The 27319-nt window shown below is 37.6% G+C and overlaps 1 protein-coding gene across 9 annotated transcripts in view; it reads left to right on the forward strand.

Annotated features, from left to right (window-relative positions):
* BLNK (B cell linker) overlaps positions 1–27319 on the forward strand; it is a 101492-nt gene that overhangs the window by 68173 nt on the left and 6000 nt on the right. For 5 of the 9 annotated variants that reach the window (XM_071564022.1, XM_071564024.1, XM_071564023.1 and 2 more), the window contains 19 exons: positions 2101–2166; positions 7449–7505; positions 9547–9596; positions 10510–10550; positions 11358–11514; positions 12695–12864; positions 13362–13443; positions 14220–14300; positions 15739–15764; positions 16259–16293; positions 16604–16699; positions 17460–17502; positions 20694–20721; positions 21000–21072; positions 21650–21680; positions 22705–22747; positions 23458–23536; positions 23985–24016; positions 26273–26352. In XM_071564022.1, the coding sequence (XP_071420123.1) occupies positions 2101–2166; positions 7449–7505; positions 9547–9596; positions 10510–10550; positions 11358–11514; positions 12695–12864; positions 13362–13443; positions 14220–14300; positions 15739–15764; positions 16259–16293; positions 16604–16699; positions 17460–17502; positions 20694–20721; positions 21000–21072; positions 21650–21680; positions 22705–22747; positions 23458–23536; positions 23985–24016; positions 26273–26352 (1270 nt within the window). Of the gene's footprint in view, positions 1–547; positions 643–2100; positions 2167–7448; positions 7506–9546; positions 9597–10509; positions 10551–11357; positions 11515–12694; positions 12865–13361; positions 13444–14219; positions 14301–15738; positions 15765–16258; positions 16294–16603; positions 16700–17459; positions 17503–20693; positions 20722–20999; positions 21073–21649; positions 21681–22704; positions 22748–23457; positions 23537–23984; positions 24017–25306; positions 26220–26272; positions 26353–27319 lie in introns of those variants that run through there. The other 4 variants (XM_071564021.1, XM_071564027.1, XM_071564028.1 and 1 more) reach the window with 3 other exon arrangements.

The raw sequence follows: 27319 nt of genomic DNA on the forward strand, positions 1-27319 counted from the left end.
CATAGACACTGCCAGGTGCCAGCTGGGGCACAACACAGAAACAGTAAACTGTGGAAAATGGCTATTTGGGATCTTTCAAGCATAACCAAAAGCTGAATCTGTTAGGTAAAAAACCAAGAACAAATACCACAGAAAAGCAGAAGTTCATCTGAGCTTTTCACCCCAGATTTATTGTATCTGTTTAGTTTAGATAATAATCCAAGCTTCCTTGACAGTAATACATTGTTGCTGGAAATCTTGGAACATTTTGCTGTGCACCTGTTTTTCACACCTATAAGTAATTTATTTCTTTATATCAGCACGTAACACTGTATATTTTTGCTGTAAATTAATAATTTGAGTTTTCAGCAAAAGTTAAAGATGTGCTTGTGAATTATTTGTCCATTATTATAACTATTTTTTTTCTGAATTGAGCACCTAGAGAGAATAGGTTAAATGGCTTTTTAAGTAAATTTGGGGAAAGATTGAGGTGCTAGGAATACTCTTCAAGTATCAGACTCATGATACAGCTTATCAGAGAAGGTTATACCATATTATTCTATTACAGGGCTGGTAAAAATGTGGATTATCCTTCAATTTCAGCTGACATAGTGAAAGGATCAGTTTTTTTCTGTTCCGTTAATAAACATTATTAAGAATAAAGTAAGTCTTCATTATTCAGTTTTCTAAAAACTTAGAAGTTCTGTTATTCAACTGTTCTTTTTAAGCAAGTCTGATAAAATGGGATTAATTTGCACTAACACAATTGCTCTAAAATCAGTAGCAGAGGTAGAAAGATCCTTTCCAGCATAAGCCCAATATTCAACTGCTACATGATGCCTTGAGTGGCTACTTGTCTGCTCAGCCCAAACCAAGGACTGCAGATAAATAATCACGTTAGTGCAGTTACTTCCAGATTTTCATTAGCTCATTCTCATCTAATTCCAATTTCCTATGAAAAAATTGTTTTAATTTTCAAGAGAAAGTTTTTTGTTACTAATGATGAAGCTGGAAGCTGTCTCTTTTTAGTGAAGCTCTGTGCATTACTCAACCTTCTGAATAATAAGGTTGCAAGTTTAAAGAAAACTTTAAAAAGAAGAAAGAGTACCTTGATGCTTGTACTTCTCTTTATAAGCAAAGCATCCAAGAGTCTATTGGTACCCTGATTGTGCATCAGAGAGGAAGTAGGGATGACTAAAATGTGCAATGACATGGATAACTTACAATGAAGAATGGAAGGCAAATTTTTTAAGTGCTTTTTGAAAATAAAAGAACAATATTGCTTGTGCTACAATCTTCATCATTCATGTAATAAAAAAGGCTAAGTTTAGATGAACAGGAAGAACACATACTGTGTGAAGAAACTAAAAATATATATGCATTCTATAGAAGGTTCTAGTATCTGCAGACTTTGGACAGGTTTCACTATGAAGTTGTCTTTTGCAAAAAGTTCTATCTATGTTCTTGACTTTGACTTGATTTTAGTGTTGTTGGCTTTTCAAATGAAAAGGGGGGGTAGGATTCTAAATGATACTTGCTGACCGAAAAATAAGAAACTCAAATAGTTGTGATTAAAATTCTCATGAGATCAGTGCAACTGATGAATGAAACAAACTACAATTCCAGATCAGTACATGTAACTGGAGTCCTAAGATCATGTGATTTTACAGCTCAAAGTCATCAATACTCTAATAGTTTCTCAAATGGCCTGAGCCCATGAATGTATTGGTTTCTCCCTGCCATTGTAACTGCAAACACTATCAACGTGAGGTAAAATGTTCCATGTAAAGTCAGAAGTCAGAGGGCATTCCCATTGTAGCTGTGCAGTGTTCTAAAGACAGTTCTGGGCAAATTGTTAACATTGAAATATTAGGCAATGATGTTTCTTCCTGATGCACTCACTATTAAATTGATTGTTTAAACTGCATTTAATTGTACTAAGAAGGATAACACAAATAATGCTAAAGGGCTGTGTTCAAAAGGGAGGAAAAATTCATGCACAAATTATTTAGCAGCTAAACTACTTATTGAGGATATATTAAGCATAGTTTTCTTAATTTATAGAAATGGATGTTCTACCACTTGGTAATTTTAATGCTGGCTTTGTTTAATATCTTACAGGAAGCTTCAAAAGATGGTGCACGACATCAAGAAAAATGAAAGTGGCATAATAAACAAGTTCAAAAAGTAAGTTTGAAATCAGTCTCTAGTTTTATCAGTTTGGGGAAGTTCTCATCGTAACATAATACATAATGCTTTAGTGGAGGGATCATGTTATTCTAGAGGGATGTACTTCAGTGTATGTGAAGAGCTTCAGTTCAGACTGTGACATTCAGAATTCTCATTAGTATTAAAACTATCATAAAGTAGCTGAAAAGTTGGACTCCAGTAACAGGTTGTGTTTGTAGCCCTGAAAAAACAGTATTTGAGTGAAACAGACTTTTCTTGAATGTTCTTTGGGAGGGGTCATCGCCTGTTGTTTGGATCTGTGCCTTTCTCCTTAGGCAACTGCTTAGGCCACCTATGGCAATTAAGTTTAATTTGAGCTCTATCTTGAACCAGCTCATCAGACATCATAGGTAAAATTCCTATAAAAATGTTAAGTCCTCTTGTGATTCAGTCCCATAAAACAAAATCCAGCATTATTATCCACTTCCTTATTCCAGTAAGAAGTGCTGTACAGCATGCATATTGATGTCACGTGCATGGGAGTATCATAAAATATTCATGTGCATTTATACATTGAAAGAAATTCCAGTAATTGTGCATCCCTGTCAAATGAATACACTATTCGCTGTTTCCAGTCAAACATCTATTTAAACCAATTAGCTATTTAACACACTTTCTTAATGCAAAAGCTCATTTGCAAGGACTTCCATTTGGATGTGATTTTCTCATTCAAATGTCTTTCTTTACATGGGTCATTGGCAACAAACGTAATAAGTACTTTGAAAAGTTAATTAGCACACAGTACTTGCAGTGTTTCCAGGATGACCATATTAAATTCTAGAAATACAGCTCTTGTACATAAAAGGCACCTGGGAACATTGTTTAAAATAGTTCTCAAAGTGACCACGATGGCTCACTTAAAGGAAAAAGCAGAACTAATACTTGGTCTCTATGAAGCAATCAGTACACCCTCGAGAGAAGCAATAGGGCTCTGCCTGGTTTGTTTGTGCAAGAGCTCTGCACTGCCAGGCTGGCTCAGCTATTGCCCCAGGTGGGGCTGGTGTCTGTGGGGCGGCTGCTATCCCTGGCAGAGGAGTGGGATACATTTCTAGAAGCAGCAGCAATCACCTGCCTCTCCTGTTCCCTTAGCCTGCAAGCCCTGCTTTGTGGTCTTATTTTCACAGCTGTTTCTGTCCACAGACCTTGAGCAGGCTCTGAGGGTTAAACACCTGATAAGATTCTTGAGATAATTTTTTCCTTTACTCATCCTCTTTAACACTGCTGCAATTTGCAGTAAATCACAGTCACTTGGTGTATGTACTCGTTATTTCCACACAAGTGCAAAAGGAGATTTTCCATTAAAATTACCCTCTTTCATCTACTTTGGTCTTTAATTTATTTTGTGTGGGTTTGTTTCGAACACAGGGTATATATAAATAGACCACTGTGTTCAGAGACCCAACTGCAAAAAACTTGTAGTTTCAGCTAGGACCTGCTCCCAGGGTCCTTGTAGGCTTGTAGGCTGTCAAAAGGGTTTTGGTGGGTTTTTGAAGGAGAGGAGGGTGAAGAGGGTTTGTTGTTGTTGCTGCTGCCTTTTAATGAAGAGTGGCTTCCTACTTTGTGGTAGTAGTTTAAGTGTAATTAATAATGTTGCAGTGGGTCCAGTTCAAAAGCCTCAGAGAGGAAAGCAGATGGCAAAAACAACAGAAGCATCTCAGGTTTATAATCTGAGACTGCAAACTGTCTCCCAGAGTTGCCTGAATGTGAATTTTCCTGTTAATCAGTATTGCTCTGTGTGTCCTTCCTACAGAGTAAGAGGGGAAGAAAGACAAGGGTGAAGTAACAAGAACTAAATGTAGTGAGTGGAAGCTGGGAAGGTCAGAAGTACCATCACTAAATGTCAGATACAAATTGCTGATATAACCCTGCAGTTCTTTGATTCACCCAAGATTAAAAAAAAACACCTATAAAAAAGAGCAGGCTCATAAAAACTCTCTCAATGTATGACTGCAGGACAAAGCTCACATTTCAACTCTTCCAGCTATAAGAATACAAATTGAGATATAAAAAGTATACGTATAATAATCTTTCTGATGCTACTCTGTTTCATCTGAATCCTATTAATCTCTTGTGTAGTTAGCAAGATCAGAAATTTAGTTTTTTAAAAAATTGAAGAAAGAATTTCTTACATTTGCATATGACTCCAGAACCGATGTCTTGAACCCAGCACATAATGAGTTGCAATAAAAGCTTGAGTTGACAACACTGAGGATATGTACAAGAGGTGCCAAGCTTTACAGAATTAGAACTGGCTGTATTCCTTTCAATGTGCCCTTTAGGGACTTTTTGTTTGATTTTTATTTTAAAACACTTTTTACAAAAAATGTCATTAACCAGTTGACCATTACTTCCATTTCAGTTACAGAATTATTTTATTAGGTGTTAAGGAACTAAACACGACTGAAGCCAGATTTTTTCTTTTAAAAATTTGCTTTATGTAGCACAGATTTAGAGTCTGTTGATATACTGGAATAAACCCATCAAATTCAAATGTATTATAAGTAAAAATAATTTGAGGGAATTCAAGTAGTGTATTTGCATATTTGAAACCTAAAGCTGTCACACAGATTTATACTGTAAACCTCTGCTACTCAAATACATTGGACTTATTACCAGTATTTGTTAAAACACTTCTACAATCTGGATTGGCTCTTGATTATGCAGAAATGTAAGAGGAGTTCTTGCATGGAGACTTGCTCTCCATTTTAGTCCATCTGGGGTGCAGGTGTGGAGGGATTCCTCTACCATTCACGTGTCTCTTAAAGGTCTGCAGAAGGCAGCCTGAGCAGTGGTGGGAACAGGAAAGAAATTGGTAAGTTGTTTCTTCATTAGGTAAAAGTTCCTGTTTGTTCCCCATCCTGACTCAAAATTTTCTGGCAGTAAAAAATTGCAGGATAGCAGTCACCTGCTTGCCCTTAATTATATACCACACTGTTTACAGTAGTGGAGTCGCAGCTGCTGGGCAGATCATGGTGTCAAAGAGGTTTATGCACTCAGGTGTAGAAGCAATGGGTGTAGCCAACATTGTATAAACAACGAGAGCTGGGGGTATTTTTTTCATATTCACATCCTTGGTAGTACAGAAGAGGGAAGTAGAGAAATCACAGGCTTCATGCTGCAGAATGGTTGCCTATGCTTGAAACACGCCATAAAGACATAGCAGTCATCTGTAAATCATAAGCTTTAAGCCTCTGGGCTTCATTCTGTGGAAACCTGGCTCCACTAGAGTTGGTGCTAAAAGTCATACTGAATGTAGAGCAAAGTCAGGACTTCACCCTGAAGTTTTGGTAGGTGCTAACCTACTGTGTTGAATAGGAAACTAGAAGGTCAGTTTGCTCACCTTGTTGCAATATCTCATGTTCTCAAAACCTCCTTTGCAATGCCATCAGAAATCATGTGCTTGTAGTTACGTGTCTACAGTACACAATCCAAATATGTCCATTTCTTGCCAATATATTTGCTATGTGACCTAAAAATGAAAAGAAGATGTTTTGCCCAGCTTTTTAGTTGGGTAGGTCTACTTCAGATTTGTCTGGCCCATTTTTCTATACCATTTACAACTACAACTTAGGCAGTAACTTCAGGGAGAATAATGGTCATTGCATTACTAAATGTCTCTTTGATCTGCATGGCTGTAACTAGAAAAAATCCATGATCCAGTTCTTGGCAAAGGGAAAAGCAGTGTTCTATGAACCAAATAATGAGAGAAATGTACTAAAATCAAGATGTACCACACTTAGAAAAAGAAAATGACAAAAAAAAATCATACCTAATTTTATGAGTTATTCTGAAGAATCATGAAAGTCACTGTGTAGCTGAATAGAATATTTTGAGTGCCAGGATTTTCATTAATATAACAATATTTCGTCAAAGTGAAGAAAAATAAATCACAGCTAGATGCTATTTCACTATCATAGAACATTGTAAAGAAAATGTGTGAAAGAGTAGTAATAACACTTTCCAAAAGAAAAAAAAAAGAGTGTTTCAGATTAGTTTTGTCTTGTACAATTGTCACATACTTCCAAATCTACAACAAACTATTCCATTAGATCATGAACACAGTTCAGGAAAAGTTTATCTGTCAGCTGCATCACACCTTTTGGAACTCTAGCAATGTTTCTGGCAAAGTTCAATTAATTTATCTTTTAATCACAAATGTGATGATCTAGTTCACTTAAAAGTAATATGTCCTATAAATACTCAACTAAGCAATGATATCAGTATAATTTTTGTAAAAACTATTAAGTTTAAATGGCCCTTAAGAAGGGAGTCTTTGTACAGACTTTAAAATAGAAAAATTGAAGGATTTTTGAAAACATTTGAGTTTTCAGGCACATCTTAAATGCTGAGGGAGTGAGCAAAAACACTAGTGGGGAAATGCACCTGTGGGAGAATTAAGTGCTATGCAGAAAGGGCTACTACTGCATGTGTTTGGTTACTTTTCTGGGTGTAGCCTGCATAAAAAAGTGTTGCTAGAGCAAAACACGCCAACCTCTGCTGGAGTTTATTTAAAAATTCTCCATTTAGTGTAGGAAAACAAATAGGTGCTGCAAATTCCAAGTATGTAATTAATATTTGCTGTTCCTACAGGACCATATATGTGAGAAAAGTTAAGCACATGCCTAAATGTTTTGTTGGATCATGCTCAGTATGCTATAGGGGGGCGATCTCGGAATACATCGTTTGAAAATGGAATAGCTTATTCTCTTTTAAGCTGGTGTAAATTTCTGTACTATGCATTCTGTTCTTGTGTGAGAGGCATCTATACCCCATTGCTTGAAATGTCTCAAATGTTTCTTGGTTATTTGTTGAAGGTAAAATGTTTATACTAAAATTAAATACACTACAGTATGTATGCTAAGTTGGATGGCATTTGATTCTTCAGTCCTTTCTCATAAACTTCAGGGGAACAGGACAAAGTCAATTGCCATTCTGCAGCATTTGTGTGGATAATGACATCACAATCTGAAATAGCTCCATAACCATGCCTTGGAATAGGAGTTAAGTCTTTTGAGCTTGTGTTGTGGCTTGCACACTGGGTAAAGTTCTGGCTCCTGTAAAGCAAAGAGCCTAATTACAGATCTAGCATTCAGTAAATACAGTGAGAATTACTTTTAAAGTGGATTTGAATTTTAGAATAAATAACATATTTGCAGAGATACTAGCAAATAGAGATGTGGCTGTGAACTGTTTCAGCTCTGTGACAGAAGCATAATTTCTTTTCTTCTATTGATATTCAGGTTCCAAAATGAACAAGTGGCCTTAATTTGCAAAACTGGGAAAGATACTTGGGATCGGTATGCTATTTCATAGCTGCACAATAGCATGATAGGTGCTTAGACACAGACTTTTGTACTTCATATGCTTTTGTTATAACATATTTACATTTTCTGACAGGGCCACTGCCAGGATTTCTGGGGCTTGGGGCAAAGTGTGGAAGCCTTCTGCTTAGCAGCTTAGAAATGTGTAATGTTGCTTAAACCATGTAACTTTACACCATGACCCAGCCAGCCTCTTACTGTTGCCTCAGTTCCACTATTTTCCAAGTCTCTAACATTTCTGAACAACTAACGATAGACATGTTGCAAAGTACATCAATAGATCTTGGTCTACTCTCTCTGAGAGCTGAGATGTGCCCTGGCAGTGGCCCTGGGTTTTTCTATCTAACATGGCTGTGCTAACCTGAAGGAAGAGAACAGCAGGGCTGTTGAGAATGCTTTTAATTTACTGTTTGAACACTGTTATGTTATGCTGCAGAAGTTAAAACTTTGGAGGCAGCAACTATCCATCATTAGTGTTAATAATTAATATTGTGAATTGCAATATTGCAAAAATAATCTCCCTGGATTGTTTTTTATTTGTTGGGCGTGGGGAAGGGAGTAGAGGGAAGAGGGTGATTGGGCTTTTTTGAGCTTTAGCAATGCCTACACCATTTATTCATTGAATCATGCATGTGTATGGAGTGATTTAGGTGACTATCTGAACAACAGAATTCCATGAATTCAACTCAGAAGTAACGAAAACATTCCTTAGAACAGGTAGAAAAAGTTGATGTGTTAGAACCAGCATGCCAACCACCCTGAGTTACAGTAGTACCTGAACAATGACACCTGAGCAGCATGCCCAGGACTTAAATACTGAGTGACAAATTCTGGTGGTAAAGCAAAATTTGTAGACATCACCATTGCTCACAGATCATAGGAAAGCATTTTAAATTCTTCGTGGATTCTTTTTTTAATGACTTGCTCATTTGTGCAAATGAATTTGTTAGGACCTGACTGAAGAACGAGTGAAGCCATCAATTCAGTGGACAAAGCTTCAGGTCCACAGTGGGGTCTCATCAGTGTTACAGGGCAGCTGTCAGACAATGTCAGACAACGTTCAAAAGTCACTTTGAAGAGTCATTTTAATTTCATTGATTATGTTATCTGGTTATAAATAGCAAAGGGTTGGGTTTTTTTCATCTTCAGAGGCATTAGTCTGGGCTCTGATGTTACACATGCACCATTCCATCTTGACCTTAAACTCAAATTCTTTTCTTTTGTTACATTATAAAATAATTCAACTTACTGTAATTCAGTGTCTTCTTTGGACAACTGCAACTTAGCAAGGAGGAGTATATATGAATATCCACATATATATATATATATATGTATACACATGTATTATATACATGTGTACTTCTACTTGCTAAATATATATACAGGCACATACATATGCATATGAATATGTATAGCCATAGCAATCATCTCAATATTTCTGCAAATTATCTCTATATTCACTTGGTATTAAAAGTGCCATTATAACAGTTTTTACCAAAAAAGGGACATAACATCATAAAATAATTATAAGTAGAAACAGAATCTGGCACTGAAAGACCTGATGTACTTTTAAAAATTAATCAGCAAATGAACTGCATACAAAATTATAGTTCTAACAATACCAATGGAGAGTGCTACATCACTCTCTTTTGTCAGAGTCTTAGCAAAGCCTCTGTGAACCTGAACAGATTTTCATCTTCCAACAGACATTCATTTATCTTTGCTCTGTTTCTGAACTGGAAACAAAAAGGAGGGGGGTGAGCAAGGAAGCTGTTCTTTCAACATGTGTTCTTAGTGAAAAAAAAAATTAAAATCTTAGATTATATTTTAATGTCTTATCTGTTTCTAGCTTTTCAAAGCATTCTTCTGCAGCTATCTGCTAACCATCTGTGATGATAATCTGTATTTCTTCAGCTGCAGGTATCTTTTGTTATCAGCTTTTTTATGTGTCTGGCTAATGCTCCCTTCTAGTGATTGTTACTTATAAGATCATAAATGTAATAATTATCATTTACAGCCTTAAAAAAAAGCCACCACCAAGTCTACCACAAAGGGATTATGCTTCAGGTAAGTCTGTAGCAATGTAAATTTAAACTGCATGTCTATGTAAATTTCTTATGTATATGCCTAACAGTATTTCAGTTATACATTCCCTCATAATTTGTTTTTAATGAGAGAAGAGGATACCATTATCAACAACTCTGAAGGTGGTTCACACCTCTGAAATGAAAGGCTAGCAAAAAATAGCAAGTAACTACTCTTCAAAATGAGTCTTTATCCATATGTAGGCTGTTGTGAAAAATGAAGGAGAATTTGCATCCAGTCTCTCCTTACTGGAAACTGCGATGTGAAAGTAAACAGGGAAAAACTGACAAAATGAATGATCACAGATGCAAAATCTTAATTCATTATGTAATTATTATATTAATGGTATTATCTTAGAGGTTGAACTCTACTTGCCTGTCCTACAGCACTGCCTACAAACTAATTCATGGCTAGTTTTACAAGTTAACAACCATCTTGTTAAGACAATAACTGAAGCAAAGTAAATAGGTTGGAACTTAGCAGATAACTGTCCATATATAACATAAACACTTGTAATTAGTGTGCTATCTTAGAGCTTTAACCAAGAAAGAAGAAAGTGTAGGGCCTGGGGGTCAGCAATAGTTCCATTATCTAGAAATTGTCACCCGTACTTAAAAATGAGATGCATTAGCAGGACACTGTGGGCAAAGTGCATTCTCTGCTGTTCAGATCATGTGCAGTTTGCCATTTTCTAATGTTTTTCCAACAGCTCTGAAACAATTTGTCCAAAGTAAGCAAGAAGGCATTTAATTTACCAGATGTGTTGCTCTGAACTGTTTAGAAATTTTGACCACTCTTTTAAAACTGAATATGATAAGTATGGATTGAAAAAACTATTAAGATAAACATTTATGTTCACTATTCCATCACCTTAAATAATCTTTGTTTGGTTTAGAACATGCAGACAATGAAGAGGAACAATGGTCAGATGACTTTGTAAGTACATATTTTGGGGTAGTTGGAGCTTACTGTAACAACAAGTTAGGACAAGAAATAATAAGAAAAGTTTGGGGTTGAATCATCTACTGAAATATTACCTAATTTGTTACATCATGAGTAGCCACTGATTTTTAGCACTGTCAATGGTAGTCATGGACACTAAGCTTTTCGGATAAAGTAAGCACATGGCATCAATTTGAGGGACTTCTCAAACTGAACAATAATTTCTGAAACCAGTAAGATCTTTTATGTGGGGGAGGGAGGGTAGGAGAGGTGAGGAGAGGAAAGCCACTTCCTAAAAATGAAAGATTTCTCCTAAGATTTTAGAAAGCATTAGAATTAAGCAAGTCATGGTCATCAGCCATGTAAAGTAATGGTGCAGCTGTCAGCCTGAAGCAACCAGTTTCCTTCAGGAGTTAGATCTTGACTACCCTTTTAATAGGAAAGGGAGAGGAAGTGACAAGACACAGCAAGAGTCCTAGATGGAACTAGAAAGAAAACGTCCTATGAAGGGAAACAAGCTGTTGGTCCAGAATTTGAAGACTGAGCTCTTGAGGTGAAAGGACTCCTTGGAGACAGCAAGAAGACAGGGAGCAGGAAGTTCCTTGGAGGAGCAGAAGGGGAGGCATGCAGGAGTGCCTGTTTGTTTAATGAGGAAGCACTAAAAGAGAATGTAATGTGTCCTTTCACAAATAGATTGTTGTAATTTAGCTATTGCACTCCTGCAAGGATATTGGTGTTATACATTGCTGTGAAGCCATAAGTATGTTATGAGATGAGAAATGGGAAGTTCTGTCTTTCTAGGACAGTGATTATGAAAATCCAGATGACCACTCTGACTCTGAGATGTATGTGGTCCCCAGTGAAGAGAATCCTGATGATAGCTATGAGCCACCTCCAAGTGAGAAGGAGAAAAAGAAGATTCCCTCTGCATTCCCTATTTCTAGGGGTGAATATGCAGGTAGCTATGGAATAGTTGACTGTGTCACCTTGATAATTGCTTATTGATCAGTACCAGAAGACAAGTGGCTTCAAAAGGACTAACTGTCCTTTCCTCAAGAGTTTGATTTTAATTCTGACAATCAGATCTTAAGCATTCAGGAGTACGGATTTTTTTTATTACAGCATGAAACAAGCTAGTATTGATGGTAGTTATGTTTAGAATTTTAATCTAATGTGTCCCAGAGACTTTGGTAGACATCTACTAACTACAAAATTCAAGCAAAGGTATGGGAGCGATCACTGACTTGGCTCCAGATTAATCCACATATTATGATGCAGGAATTCACATTGAAGATTAGGCATATAAGACTAGACAGTTCACTTCTGAATCTTCTCTGTTACTTCAATCATTATTCCAAAAGCAGTAAAACAGAGGATAAAACATCCCAAATATTCACTCCATATCGTCCTTTATGATTGGTATTAAGGATGATATATATCCTGAAAAAACAGATAGAATCAAGTTTAAATCCATCCATTATAAATGCGGTTTTTTTCTTTCTGTTTCAATTGTTTTCAACCAAGCACAGATTGCAATGAAGTGAATGACAGAGACATGCATAAGAGAAACATTGAAACAATGCCTGCTTTCATTTTTGTATGATACAAGACTGTTACTGGTTGCAGAATATTCATCAAATGCTAAAAAACCACATACATAGTCACAGAAGTTTATCAGCACTTCATTCATGCGTCCTTTGTAGAGAGAACTGCTAAAGTGACACCCCAGAGAACCTGGCATAATTTAAGTTCTGGTCCCACCCTTTCTGCTCTGTAACAGTTGTTTTTCTGGTATATCAGATAGGTTCTTTCTCACTTCCTATCATCAAAGTTCATACCAGCACAGGACATACTAAAGAAAGGACTACACCAGCCAGCCATGGGTGTGAGAGCTGTGTAGCTCTTTGTTTCCCCAGGGAGTTAAACAGACTGATACAGAGGACTCGGTTGGTACCTTGAGCAATGAAATAGGACCAATTTGCACACAAGTCTCAACATCAAGACCACCTGTGCTCAGGTCTGCCTCTTGACCTGAGCTGCAGCCACAAGAAAAGACTCATTTGCACAGGTGGTAGAAGACAGTGAAGAGGCTAATGTGTAATTTTTGCTAAAATTGTTGTTTTCTTCCATGTTAAAAGACAATCGCACCAGTCACCCACAGCTTCCTCCCATCAACAAACCTCTCCCAAGTACGCCCAGTCCAGCCATGTCCAGACCAAAGAAACCATGTGTGCCATCCCTGCCATTGCCATCTCCTGCTGCAAAACCAAAAGTACCACCGAAGCCTAAGGAGTGTAGTGATGATGAGGTAAAGTTTACAGATATTCTTGTTTTGGCCGTTTAAATGTCCAGTGACCCCAGACCAATAAAACAGATTACAGCAATGCCATGATCTGGTCTCTTTAGCCTCTATGGGACGAATCACTTTGTACATCACAAACAATGACCTGTGAATTCTATACTGATTCCTAGGGTGTATCTACCTCCTCTGAGTAACAAGATACTCTAGACCAGAGAGTCACTTCTGATCATCCGTAAGAAGTTGCAGGCAATGGGGAAACACTGACCTCAAAGACTACTCCAAGATCAAAGGGAAGGGATGGCTTTCATCCAGCAGTCTAAAACTGGAATTATTTGGTCAAGGGTTTTCATGGGGAATCCCATCTGCAAGGGATGATAAATGTCCTAAATAGAAGTCACTGTGAAATGGCAACTATTATAAACTGCTGCCAGGGCTTCAATCCCAACAGTTTGTTGACATGATGGAGGATTAACGGATAGATTTTTGTCCTGCATTTCTCATAGGATAATTACATTGTGCCAGTGGACAATGATGATGATAACTACATTGAACCCACAGAAAGCAGCATGTCACTACCTGCAAAATGTGAGTTTTAGTCATTTAAGTTTATAATTTTTGTGTTATTAGGAACAACAGTGGAAAAAATGGATCAAATAATATCTGTTGCTAGGGTTCAAGAGTGAAGATGCAGCAGTTAGAGAGAACACAGCTTGTAAAAAGGCACTGGCTTGTTTGGCTCATGACCAGGCCAAGGAAAATTATTTTTAATTGTTTTTACTTTTAAACTTACTGGAATTTCTGCCTCTCTCCCTCAGCTCTTTCTAAGTCCGTCCCTTGTACAACCAGGCACATGATCTCCCTGCTCATGCAAGGGAGGCACAGCATTAAAATCCTTTATTTACTGAAGTGCCTCAGGTGAAGAACAAGCATTTTTATGTATTTCAGTAGATAAAGACAGACTTTGATTATATTTTTTTTAATTTTGTATTTAATCTCACTATTTGAAGTATATTTACCTGGAGAGTGAAACTACTACAGTCCAAAGGTGAAAAGTAAACAGAGAAGACTATGTAGTTGTGCTCTCTGACATCACTGACAGTATCAAACCTATTCAGGAAGGCATGAACACTGAATAATGTTTCCTTTTTAAAACTAGGAGCTGTCTTCCGACTCAGTTGATTTATTCAAGGTCATGCAAAAAAGCTACCACTTGAACCTACTTAATATTCATTATTATTGTAAAAATGTTCCATTGTTAGTTTGTTAACATATATGGGTGTGTATATATAGATAAAAATATATATAATATAGATGCATATACACACATATGCACGTATGTACATGAATAAAATATGTTTTAGCTCCTGTGAACAGATTTGTGAAGACAAAAAAGCCACCCCCCTCTACTTCTCCAAAGCCTTCTCTTACTTCCAATATGCAAGGTATGTGGAGTTTGTATCACTGTAAAAATAAAATAATCTAAGACTGAGGAATATTAAATTATGCTTTATATATCCATAACACAAACCTTATGACATACTTCAGTAAAAGAAAAATACATTCCCCTTTAGTTTTTCTATGAGCAGTTGCTTTGTCTAGCTTGAATAGTAAATCCATTTTAAGCATGAATAAAACTAGAACAAGTTCTTTGCCCAAATTAATTCACTTTCAATCTTTTGCTGTAGTGAGGAATGCAAATAGATCAATACAGCAAAAACAATTACAGGATTCACTATGTTGGTAATCCCATTTCACTATAGGAATCAAAACCCAGTACTTTAAGACCCCATTAAGATTTAACCATATAGAAATTCCATATAGCCTGGTGTTTTTCATGTCCTTTAAAAACTGTGTTCCCATCTAAGTTCTATGAAGAGCAATTTATTTGGAAAAAAAACCCCACCAAAACAAACAAAAGCAGAAGCAAATAAGGGGAATCCTATTTGCTTTTGTAAGTGCAGATACACTTGTTTAATCTTCCAGTGCCAACTCAGAGTTGTTTTGCATCCTCATTATCCCATTAATTGCTTGGAATGTAACCTTTATAGACTTACCACACAGCTCTTCTTTAAAGAGCTTTGCATATTCATTAGTAATGTGTTTAGCTTTCAAGCTGCAAACTACAAGTTGTAAACTAAATTTTTTTCTGAATGACTTAAGATTTCGTGAGTTACTTTCTAGACATTTTAAAATGTGCTTTTCAATCTCAGCCTCTCTGTAAATCAGTGTCAAGCAAAAACCAGATCCTGAGAGATGTTACTAAAAAATAAAACATCTCCCCCTGGTGGGAATTGGAACACTTCGGCGCAATAATGAGGAAGCCTGACGTTCTATTTTCATTAAAAAAAATGGACATAGATAAGAATGTTTGTGGGTTTTGCTCATAATACCTGTGAATGAAAACATACCTGCATGTCAGAGCTCATGGATGGATGCTGGCCACACAAATGTGCCAGCTTGTATTTATGATTTCCCTGATCTCTTCCTGAGAGTCAAGGAGACGTTAAACGCTGGCACAGGTGTGCTAATAAGTTTTTTCCAAACTGTCCTGGGTTTGCACAACACAAGCATTCTTCTTGCTTTGGGGAAGCGGGAGGGGAGAAGGAAAGTGCAACAGAAGGTTGTAGCGGGGGGAAGAAACTTAATAATACAGTGACTGTTTATCAGAATTTCTGGGGCTCTTCCTGAAGTTCCTCCTAGAAGACCAGAGGTGTTGCTACTCTGGGGTTTTGGAGGCAGAGTCAAGTTCTGAGCAGATTCTCCCAAGTTATTTTTCCAGAGTCAGAAGTACAATTGACACAAATTTTGATCAGTTTTTCTGGTAAGAATGCAGTGTTTTTGCTAACCAAGGAACACTTTTTTACCCTCCTTGTGTTACAGAAGTCTACGAGGTTCCTGAAGAAGAGGTGAGGCCTGTCTACAGTATGACTCGCATTGCTGTCAGGCAGGGTACAAATGTGATTCTGAAAAAAGATTATCCGTCTTTCAAAGAGGAAGAATGGCAGCAAATCTCTGTCTGCATTTAAAACTTTCTGACATTCCTTTCTCAGAAAAACTGGCAGACCAATTCTAAAGGTCTGCAGAAAAGAGGAAATGGGAAGGTTGGAAATTTGCAAGTCCTGTGAGATAGTTTTCCAGTTTGGGAAGAAGCAGCCTGAGGGAATGCTTTACAGAGCAGAACTGCATCAGAGGAGCAATGACAGTTCTGACAGAATAATTTTCTATCCACTTTCTAGTGCACGTCCTATCCATGTCCTAGTGCAGATCACCAGATAGAGCTCTAGTAGAAATCTATACCACAATGCAAAACTAATATCTTGATGTGGTAACATAAATAGGATCATACAAATGTATTTTATGAAGAAAGTGACCAAAAAACTCAGTGCATTTTCTCTTACAGGAAAAATCATCACTACCACCACCACCGGTAACCAGGTAACCAGTTGCTGTGAATGTCTGTGCATTGTTTAAAACTTGTCAGAAAATCTGTTTTCTCATCTAGATACTACATATTTGATAACTCTTTCTGTAGAATATATATAAAGGGTAAATATCTCTTCAGATTATCTATACAATTATCAACTATTTCTATGTTAATTTTAATAACTCAAAGGCAACATGTATTAAAAAGAAATATCTTAAGGGTACTTTTTAGAATTTTGAGGTGGTAGGGGAGGAGAAAGAGAGGTTTTCTTTGTATTCACAGTTGTTAATTTTCCTTTCTTAATGCATATTTTATTACAAGGTTCACTAAGCCACTTCTGTCTATGCCTGCTCAGAATACAGAGCAGTCCCACATGCACAGCGTGACCAGAGAGCCACACAAGCAGGACACTTCCAGGTAAGTCAACAGCAGCTTAGATCTATAGGAAATATTAGCAGAGAAAAAAATTTCTCCTCTCTATTGTGTAGCCTTCAGACACCAAACAATTGTTAGGACACTCACAGATAGGGATGTTGGGACAAGGTGAGAACTGAAAGGTTTCTTCTTGTGAACTTCTGTAGTCAAGCCAGTTTGCTAAATGGATTGTATTTTCTGGAATACCCCTTTAGAGATCCAGTGCAGGGATAAAATATCTCTGCAAGCCAGTTTAAAGTCCTATTAGCCATCTCTCCACTCTTGCAAACGCAATGTTTTTGCAAGGGCCACAGGATTGCTGTAAAGAAACTGGACATGGTAGATCGACAATTTATATTTCAAGTCTCTGAATGAAAAGAGAAAAAGGATGCTTGAGTACGCAGCCTACTTCACTCCTGTGTCCCCAGAAGTGTAGGCAGCTGCTTCGTAACCACTGTCTCTGTCCAGGACATTGCTTTACAAAATATGTGCTCCAGGAAGAGCAGGTGGCACCCACAACGCTCTGTGTGTTACAGTGGGGTGAGGTCCTGCACAGTCCCAGGGGACCCAAGGTCCAGGACAGAAGCTCTTCTAGAGTAGTTCCACACCAAGGGCAGAGCATCACCACAACCACTGCAGCGCTGCATAGGTGAAATTTAATCCATTTACAGCAGATTTCCTTCTCTCTAGATCTTAAAAGACATATCTGAACCAAGAAATTAAATAAATAAATCCTACTCAATTTATTGTGCATGTTTTTCAGAAATATTTTACCTCTTCCCAGAAGTCGTCTTCATCTAAAAACAGTGAGTAATCAATGGGCCACTGTTAAACTTGGGCTGTCCTGTGTCTTATATTTAAATAGAGGGATGCTTTTTATTATCTGGATTAAATAACAGAAACAGATTACTCAATGTCAGATTCATCTAATATTGTAATTGCCATTCTTAATCTTTTGGACAAAACAGCATTGGACATCTGTATTGATCCAAGAAGAAGTTCAAATGTTTTAAGGGATATATTTCTCAGTCCACAAAAATAATTTCTTGTACTACAATATACCAGTTGAACCCTGGGAACATTAAGTAGCAAAGGGTGATTTTGCCCAATCTGAAGTACCTTCCATGAGCCTCATTCCTTTCAGTTGGTGAATGATTAATGCTTTCTGAAAATGGGAACCTTCTAAAATGTCAGACTGGGTAGTCTGAGCAACCAGTATCACTAGCAAATGCAGTCCATGAAGGACTAATCACAAGCTTTTTGTTCCTAAGGTTGTGTTTCAGTCAATTCTTTTCTCTCTCTACTCTTGTCCCCAGTCTGTCCCTTCCACTGTGCTGAACAAAGATTTTTTGAAGCAAACTACTTGGAAACTTGTCTGACTGCAGAAATTAGCAAAAACAAATGCATAAGATTCTTTTTCAGCCAGATTAGTTCCATAAATTGTTTTGCACCGTAGCTCTACTCAGAATTGTGCCAGGGCAAGAGGGTGTGTGTGAGGAGCCAACTATCAAGAACCAGGGTGACAGTAACTGCATCAGTATCTGTGCCAAAAGCCATGTGCATCAAACTCTGTCCTGGCCTAATGCTCTGAATTGTCCCTAAAATATAATCAGTCTACCAATAGCTATACAGAGAAATTAGACACTTAAAATTAGGAATTTGGGGTCATACCATAGGGTTAGATTTTATGGTAACATAGTGTAGGTGGAATATGAACATCTTATAGTCTTATTTTCAATTTCTATGTATACCAAGTATTCTGTGCATACAACAGTATCAGCATTTCCATTTGCCTTCCACCCCATCACAAAGTTCTTCCCATTTAGATCTGTATCCTGTGGGATGCTGAACAATTCTCAAGTGGTGCCAAATTCAGGATTTCTTTTTCATAAAACAGTTTCTCAGCTTTTTTTTCCTATACAAGATTAGAAAAACAAATGCTTCTGAAGGGATAGTTTTGGACAGGAATTCCACTATCTGAGCAGCACTAAAAATACTGCTCCTGCTTCAGAACAGACTCAAGTGCCATATTGCAACTGAAACCTCTCTCGATTAATGCCTCCTCAGAGGTTAGCTCTGAGATGGATATCATCCTAGCTTTGCAGAGAATAAAAAGAGACTATCCTTTTGCTGGAGCCACTTACCAAGTTAGTTACAGTTCCAAGGATGAAACTCCCAAACAAACACTCATCTGTACCATGGGTATTTTCAGCTCTTGGGTACTTGCAGTTAGCCAATTTGTCACAGCCTGGGAAGGAGTTACACAATGCAGTCCAAATTTTGGGGTCTTTGCTTGTTGTATAAGTGGTTGGCCCTTAGAGTTTTAAACAAAAACATGGTAATGAGCATGATGTTTGTCCAATGCTGTGTTGTGCTTTTCCATCCCTGACTAGGCACACTGACAAAGCCAAACAATAACTGAAACATCTGTTAACTGCTCCCATTCAATCCACTGTCAACACCAACCAGCACTGATCCTGTGCACAGAACTGTAACCCTTGTTCCTCTAGACAGCCTGGGCTGATTAGGAGAATAATTTTTCCGCATTTCACTTCCCTAGCTGTTGGATGATGGATTACACCTCTCCAACCAGAGAATGAATGCATTTGTGACCAACATTAGTGAAAAGCCATTAACAGAGTAGATGAAGATGGACAAATCAGTAACTGGTGCCTTTTTGAAAGGTACTTATTATGTGGGAGTCTGGTTCCCTGAAAGACAAGAAATGAGAGCCAAAAGTAAGCATCTCCAAAAGAAGCCAGGAAATTATTTGGATTACTTCAATTCTAGCATGGGTAAAAGACAATTACTCAATTTCCTCCATTCAGTGGAAGATGTGTTTTTAGTATATTCAAATCTGCTGCAAAAATTCTGTCTTCTAGCTCAGAAATTAAACACAAACAAAAAGGTCTCACAGCAGAAATCAGGCCCCAATTTTCTCGATGCTACAGGGAATCTCAAGACTATTAGAAAGTTCAAACTTTGATGTTTGCTTAAAATTTTCCATATGACATCATAAAAGCTGACTAAAAGCATACTATATGCATTCTGTACAAATATCTCTTTATTGGGGTCACCCTTTTTTGAGGTAATGTAGAGTAGTTTAGCAGTGGTCATAGGAGGCAGAGACAACTCAGGCTGCAGTGTGATCAGAAGGCTCACTGAAGACAAAGGACTTTATTTTTAGTAACAGCTTCACTTTTATCCACTTCTGCATATAATATGCCAGTACACTATTGGTCAGTAGTTCACCTAACATACATGGAAAGATTCTACTGGTTACAAGGCATCCACATTCTACAGGTGCCTCTCTGGTCCTTAAGGATGCATTCATCAATCACCTCAGACCTTAAGAGATACACACACACACTGTCACCCCCACATTTCTTTAAAAATTACTAGATACCAAAGCCATATTGATTATTTATGCACTTCTCATCAAAAATCATTTAAGGCTGGAAAAGACCTGTAAGATTGAGTCCAACTGTTCACCCAGCCCTACCGTGTTCACCACTAAACAATATCCCCAAGTGCCACATCCACATGCCTTTTGAACAGTTCCAGGGATGGGGACTCCTCCTCCCACACACCACTTTCCTGGGCAGCCTGTCCAAGGCCTGACCACCCTTTCAGTGAGGAATTTTTTTCTGTTATCTAATCTAAACCTCCCCTGGTGGAACTTAAGGCATTTCCTCTTGTCCCATCACTTGTTACCTGGGAGGAGAGACTGACACACACACACAGCTACAACCTCCTTTAGGTAGTTGTAGAGAATAATAAAGTTACCCCAAACCTCCTTTTCTTGGCTAAACAACCCCAACTCCCTCAGTCACCCCTCACAAGACTTGTGTTCCACATCCTTCATCAGTTTCCTTGCCCTTCTCAGGACATGCTCCAGCACCTCAGTGTCCTTCTTGAAGTGGAGGACCCAAACCTGAACTCAGGAATTCCTTTTTTAGTTCCTTCATGTCAAATCTAATCTATTTTTTCATTACAGGAACATGAAGCAAACAATAATGATGAAAGTAAGTATGGCAATATAATAGGGATTAATATGCCACTGGTGACCTTAATATAGCAGTGTAGTGTGTCAATGTGAATTTTATCTGTAACAGTCAGCAGTAAGCAAGAAGTGTTACTGAACTGTTTTCTAGTATAATTAGAGTGAATACATATTAAGACAAAAGTTAAACCAATGGATAGTTTTTACTTTTATGACATTAACATTAAAGTGGCATTGAGGAAAATCCACTGTTTAGATACAGTTAACATTGCATAGTTAATATGTTGTTTGCATCTCTAGGTCAGAGGTCCAGTAATACACAAGAATCCAGATTTCCCACTGGAGCAGCTCCATCTCCATTACCAAGGGGCCTGTGAGTGAAAAATATTAAAACTACTTTTTTGATGGGGAGGGCTTTACGAGGTGTATTAGGAGCTAACTCCTATCCTTGTCTGTGGTAATTGAAATTCGGGAATAATTTTTATTGCTGTTCAAGACAGACATCCTAATGAATTAAAGGCAAGCTAATACTTTGTTATTTCTAGAGGAATACTGTTTGTATGGCATAGCCCTTCACTGCCTGCCACTGGCAGCTGCTTGCTTGCTTCATTTAGTCTCATACTGCAACAGTAGCATATCAAGCCTATAAACATGGAGGGTTGTGCTTTTCATTAATGTTCTTCTGCTCCACCCAACTTGTCGTCTTAAGTATTAGACAGAATGTAGCTCCTTGCATAAGTACCTTTCTCAAATATCCATATTACATCGGATACTCTCATTCTTTTCTTATGCTTGTTTGTTTCTAACTCCTACAGCTATCCCCTGCATGCCATCTTAGACAGAAATACCTTGGGGATTGATAGAACTGATGCTTAGTTTCATTCATTTGCTAAATGAATTCACTTAACTGCTAAGTAACCATACTCTTTTTTTTTTCTTCCAATCTTCAGCAAGAAAACTTCTAATGTGGTAAATTCACCAGTAAGTTGACTTGTAATGGCGTTATCAAATGCTAATTTTATTAAATTTTTAATTTATTATAAAAATTTTATCATAAGTTTGGGTACAACATGCATGCATACAAAGACTAGGGGAGAGTTATAATGAAAAGAAATATTTGGGTGCATTTCTATGAAATAAGAGTAGTGAGAAAACCCAAGTGGAAAAGTAATTTGATTAAACGGATGCTTGGAGTCAATACTCTAAGATGTAACAATAAACACAGTGCAAGAACTGAATAAATGAGAAATAAATGGGAACACAGGACATTCAGAAGTATTCCAGGAAATATACAGGGCTGCCTATGGGGAACATGAGGTTACTGTAAGAGTGACAGCTCAAGAAATATGCAGAATTTTACCAGAATTTGTCAGACATTTTTCAGTATTTCATCATTAGAAAAACATCCCAAAATCTCTTGTGGGAGAAAGTAAGAGGAGTGGTTGCAATTTTCAAAGAAATTAATTTGAAAAATGTTCCAAAACTAGCAGTTTATTATCACTGTTTCAAAATGAAAAAAAAAAATTGAAACTGGCAGGTTGGTTGAGTTTTTACTGTGAGCTAAACTGACAGTCTAACTTTCAGTAAAAAGAAATGTGTTCAGACATTCGTGAGCATAGCTCACTAAGGGTCAAAATCAAATTCTGATTCACAAGTATTTGGAATAGACTCTTCATTTTTGGGCCTGAGATAAGAATTTGTTTCACCATAAACTTACCAACGGAAGTGGGAAAAAACCCCAGCCCCACATATTTCTGGATTTTACTTTTTCTCCATCCATTACCCACAAACTGGGATTCTTTCCACATCTACTTTGAAAAATCCCAAACTTCAAGATTGTGCAAGTAAGAGGCTCTTCACAAAATGGCTATGCCTCTACCTCCTAATTCCTCCAGGATGTTGTCAATTTTAAATGTAAACCAGTTCACAAAAAGTATAAAAACTAAACATTTGCTGTACAAGTGGCATGCCATTTAATACTTGGTGTCCTTCTGTTTTATTGCAGAAACCATGTTTACCTTCCAGAGAGAACTTCATTGCAAATGAAGGTAAATTATCTCCACTACTGTGAAAAAGCTGACATTTGTCAGAATTAAATTTCCTTCTTATTAAAAACACTAAAGAAATAACACCACATTCAACTTTTGCTAGGTTGTTGAGGGGTGTTTGGTTTTAGCAGTTTCAGACTGGATCTGGCCAGCCTTAGTTGCACTGAATATCATTGTTCTCCCAGTAAAACTGTTGAGGTTATGGGTGGGGTACCATAGGACAATGATGGGCCAGCCCTGTGCCATGGAGCCCTCTGAGTGGCGGAGGGGGAAGGGAGGCAACAGGCAAGCACATCAGTCAGAACTCAGCCAGAAGCACCTCGCACAGAGCCAGCTCCTGGCACAGGCACAAAACAGAGGATGTCTCTGCTCCTCCAGGCAAAAGTTCAGCAGGAGCTGCTGTGTGACACCAGGGTGGGATGCAGCCAGGAAGCCCCAGCATCCTCCCCCTGTGTCACACAGCTCGTCTCTCAGAAGGCAAGTCTCCCACTGAGCCCCTGCAGGAACTCACAGAACAGCTATTTGCCAAGAAATTTGGTGGTATGCCTCTAGTTAACAAAGAAAGCAGCACAATGGCAAGCTGCCATGTAAGGAAAAACCCAAAAAGTTATAGTAAGAGAAACCCTCCGTCAGCTACTGGGACTCTCTTATCTGGGACAATGTGTTTCTGAAGAAATCTTGATTCTACCCTTTGTTTTCCCAAACTACAGAAAAACCTACAGCAGCAGAAAGACGACGAGGTTCCAGCCAAGAGCTTCCACTTCCACCCCTTCCAAGTGTTCCCCAAAAGTAAGATCCCTTTCCATCTTTTGAGTATTTCAGTGCACCAGCACCTACTGCTTGGTCTGAACGCAGCTATGAGAGGCTTAAAGGGGAGCATTGTTTTCACTGTAGCCTTCTGTTGTTAATTTTGACACTTGTAGTTCCTGAAGACTCATAGTAGCAAAAAAAATAAAACATGGCAAATGAATGCATCCAAATACTATAACCATCACCAGAAGGATGGAAGGATATAATCTCTCATAAAGTGATGGAGAGTTAAACCTTGTTTAAATTCCTAGGTTTTAGTACTAGTGGGATATAATTTTTTAATTCCTGTATCAGACTCTTATTTCTCAAAGGACAAGTGGGTGAGATGGAACACATTCTATCACTGCATCTTCAAATACACAATTTTGATATCGGAGCAGGGTAGATCTCCTCAGACCTTTCCGTAATCTCTTGATATTTATTTCAGGCCTCTGCTCCAGAAGTCCTCAATTCTGCCAAGTAAGTATAATTCAGCTTTTGAATGAAAATGTGATGAACTTGTAATTTCATATTAATATTTGACTTAAGATTATTTCAAAATGCCACATATGTTAATTACTTTGGAGTTCATGCATCTGTAATGCATACAAAGAGAGGATCAAGTATCCAGGGTCTTAGCTCAGCTACTGAAATTAAGGGAGCATGTCAGGGTTATTGACGGAAATTGGGTGCTTCATTTCCATATATGACTATTGGAAATTTCTACCAGAGGCAGTTTGGATCATTTCCCAGAATAATAAAGATACCATCAATCTTCTTTGCCACAAAAGAATCCTAAATATGACATATCTGGGCTGTTGCAGGCTTCTGTTGCCCAGAAGACAGACAGACAGACTATTATTGCCTTCATTTATTCTTTCTTTATAGAAGGGGAAAGAAAAAGAAGGTATTTTTATAATAACAATGCTGAAGTTCTTCTGTAAGTAGTGCTTTCCAAGAGGGACTTTGTTTCACTTCATAGTTAAAACAAATTAAGTAATATGTACATTATTTGCACAGAAGTGTAAATTAGATTCAGATTTTTTCTTTTTAGCAGACACTTGTCTGACCTTCCTGTAAGCCCTTTACTCCACATATTCAGCCTCAACATATCTTTCACATTGTAAATAGATGCTGAGAACTGCACATAGAAATCTGCATTTGGTGTAGCTTGAACTTATATGCTGTTATTAGTGCATTTATTTCCTGGAAATGTTTGCTTGATGTACGGTGCAATTATCTCTCCTGTGCTGAGGAAGCGTAACAATGGTTCACATGAATGAAATCGACTGATGCTCTTAAGTTGGTCTGTTCCTGTCACGCAACTGATGTGCTTCAACTTGAAGCATGAGTTCTTACTACTCTCTGAGGTGTGGCTATTCTTTGAGATCATCTGGTGCTAAATGATGCTCTGAACAGTAAACTTTCTTTAATATAATCTTCTCCTGTGCCAGGTCCAATAACAACTCTACCACACATAAAACTGGTCTCTAATCACTAATGTTCCTTCAGCATAGCCTGCCATCTTTTCTTTGCCCCATACAAGCCTAACTTTTTCCTTCTTCCATAAAAGTACTTCTCACATGGCACAGTATCAAATGCTCCACTGAAGCCCGGAGTAAGTGTAGTGCCATATTCCCTCTCTGTAGAACTGTTATTTTATGAAAGAGCTGTAACACTTTATCTTCTGGGGTATGTTTCAGATTTTGCCTTGCTTTTTGTACCTTTACTTCCAAATTTTAATGTTATTTCCTTCAAATTCTCTCCTAGGGCCTTGTATTCTGTGGAATCAGACAGAAAGGCCTGTAGATGCTCTGGTCACTTTTTCCACCTTAGGTACAACAATTACGTTTGGTACCATCCTGACTTGAAAATTATTTAAAATAACTGTTTCCACCCCTGAATTTCAGATGCCAGTTTTTTTAAATTTCTACATTAAAGATCATGTGGGCCTACCAGTTCAGTTGTACTAAGTTAAACTTTGCTTCCAATTTTGTGGTGGAAATTTCCATTTCTGTACCAGAACTGTATTTGTTTAGTACCTAGATTACCTTTAAAATCAATAAATTTTTACTGCATAAAGCCCTTTCCTTTTTTATACTACTAAGGAATCTTTTATTACTTATTTTAATGTCCTTTTATTACTTTAGTGTCCTTTTGTCAAGTCTAATTCATGCTGACTTCTGGCAGTTCTTACTTTTCAACTGTAGCTTTTGCAGCTAATCAGTCAAAATTTTACAGAAACCCCCAAAATTCTTAATATTGATTAGCCTTCTTCAGGTGATTTTAATTCATTGAGAGCTGAAACTGCTCCTTATAATGTCTCCCCTCTACCTGAAATGCAGCTTTCAGACAGTTGCATCTGTACTACACAAGAAGTTCTAAACCTCCTCCACGCAGCTGTCTCTGAGCTCTCTGGTCCCACTGAATTTTTTAAGTTGGTCAGTTTATGATCTCCTTTGTAACATTGGTGGAGTTTTTACTTGTACCCTATGTCTAGATCTGAATATTAACCAAATTGTTAACCAAACTGGTTTTCTCTCTATATAAGCAAGGCTAACTCTTTTGGGCAGGCAAGTGTCCCAGCACTCACAGAGCCGTCATCCATTTACAGTAAATAGTTTTCCTGAGTGATATCAGAGGTCAAGTGTTTCCAGATCTTCCAAAGCCCTTGTAACGAATTGATTTCATACATCATAACATACTTTGAAAACTTACACACTTTCTCTTTTCTAGAAGTGCCAGAAGCTGCAAACCGTTCTCTGGGTACTTCCCCTCACAGCAGCACTTCGTCTATCTCAAGTTCTGCAGACCAGGTATAACATCAGCTAACTTCATATTACAGAAATCTTCTTATCATTTATTTTAAAATAGCATTCCCACCCCTACTCCCTTTCAAAATAAAAATGACACTCCTTGCATTTATGTCCCCTTTGGCAGCGAGGATTTTCTGTAGCACAAAAAAGTCTGAATGTCAACTTGAGTTAAAAAAATTCTTAGAACATATAGCATAGGAGAGGTTTAACAAACTGTAGAAAAATATGTATACCAAACCTTGGCACTCTACTAGTCACTTTAAACAAAACTCAAAGAAGCTTCTTAGATTCATGTCTTCCTGACTTCTCAGTTCATACTTTTAACATGAATGAAACACGAAAATCTGTGGTGATGTACATGTCCAGTCTTTTATATAGATGGCCATAAAGAGTTTTTAATTGCCTCTTTTTTTCCAAACTTACAGCTCTACATACTGTGTACAGAAAAAAAATAATGTGCAGTCAGCAGATACAATGATCCTATGATGCCTCTGCCCATTTGGTTTAGTCTCTCCCAAGTCCTTCTCCTTGCTGTTCCTTCAAACAGATCTCTTCTCATTACAGTTAATGCTGTCAGTTTTATGGCCAATTCTTCTTTTATGCGTTTTGTTGCAACATTAAGTTTTGAACAATCTAAGCAAATACAAAGTTATTTTCATTTCAGTACTACTATTCCCCTTACTCTCATTTTGGATGAAGGGAGACTACAAAATGCAGGAAGAAAGCCATTCTTACTGGCCTAGTAGTCACAAACAAGGTAAAAATAGTCCTGTTGACCATAAAACAAAGGCTCTATTATGCACAGCCAGTAACATTAAATGTTTTAAAGCCTGACATAACAAAGATATTACAACTATGAAGAAACACAATGGATTTCAATTGCTAGAAAAGTTTTAACTCTATATCATACTGGATATTTATTACAAGAATTACTTTGAAATAAACAATCCAGCAGACTCTAAATAAA

The sequence above is a fragment of the Pithys albifrons genome, chromosome 9 (assembly GCF_047495875.1).
Source record: "Pithys albifrons albifrons isolate INPA30051 chromosome 9, PitAlb_v1, whole genome shotgun sequence".
Classification (NCBI taxonomy): Eukaryota; Metazoa; Chordata; class Aves; order Passeriformes; family Thamnophilidae; genus Pithys; species Pithys albifrons.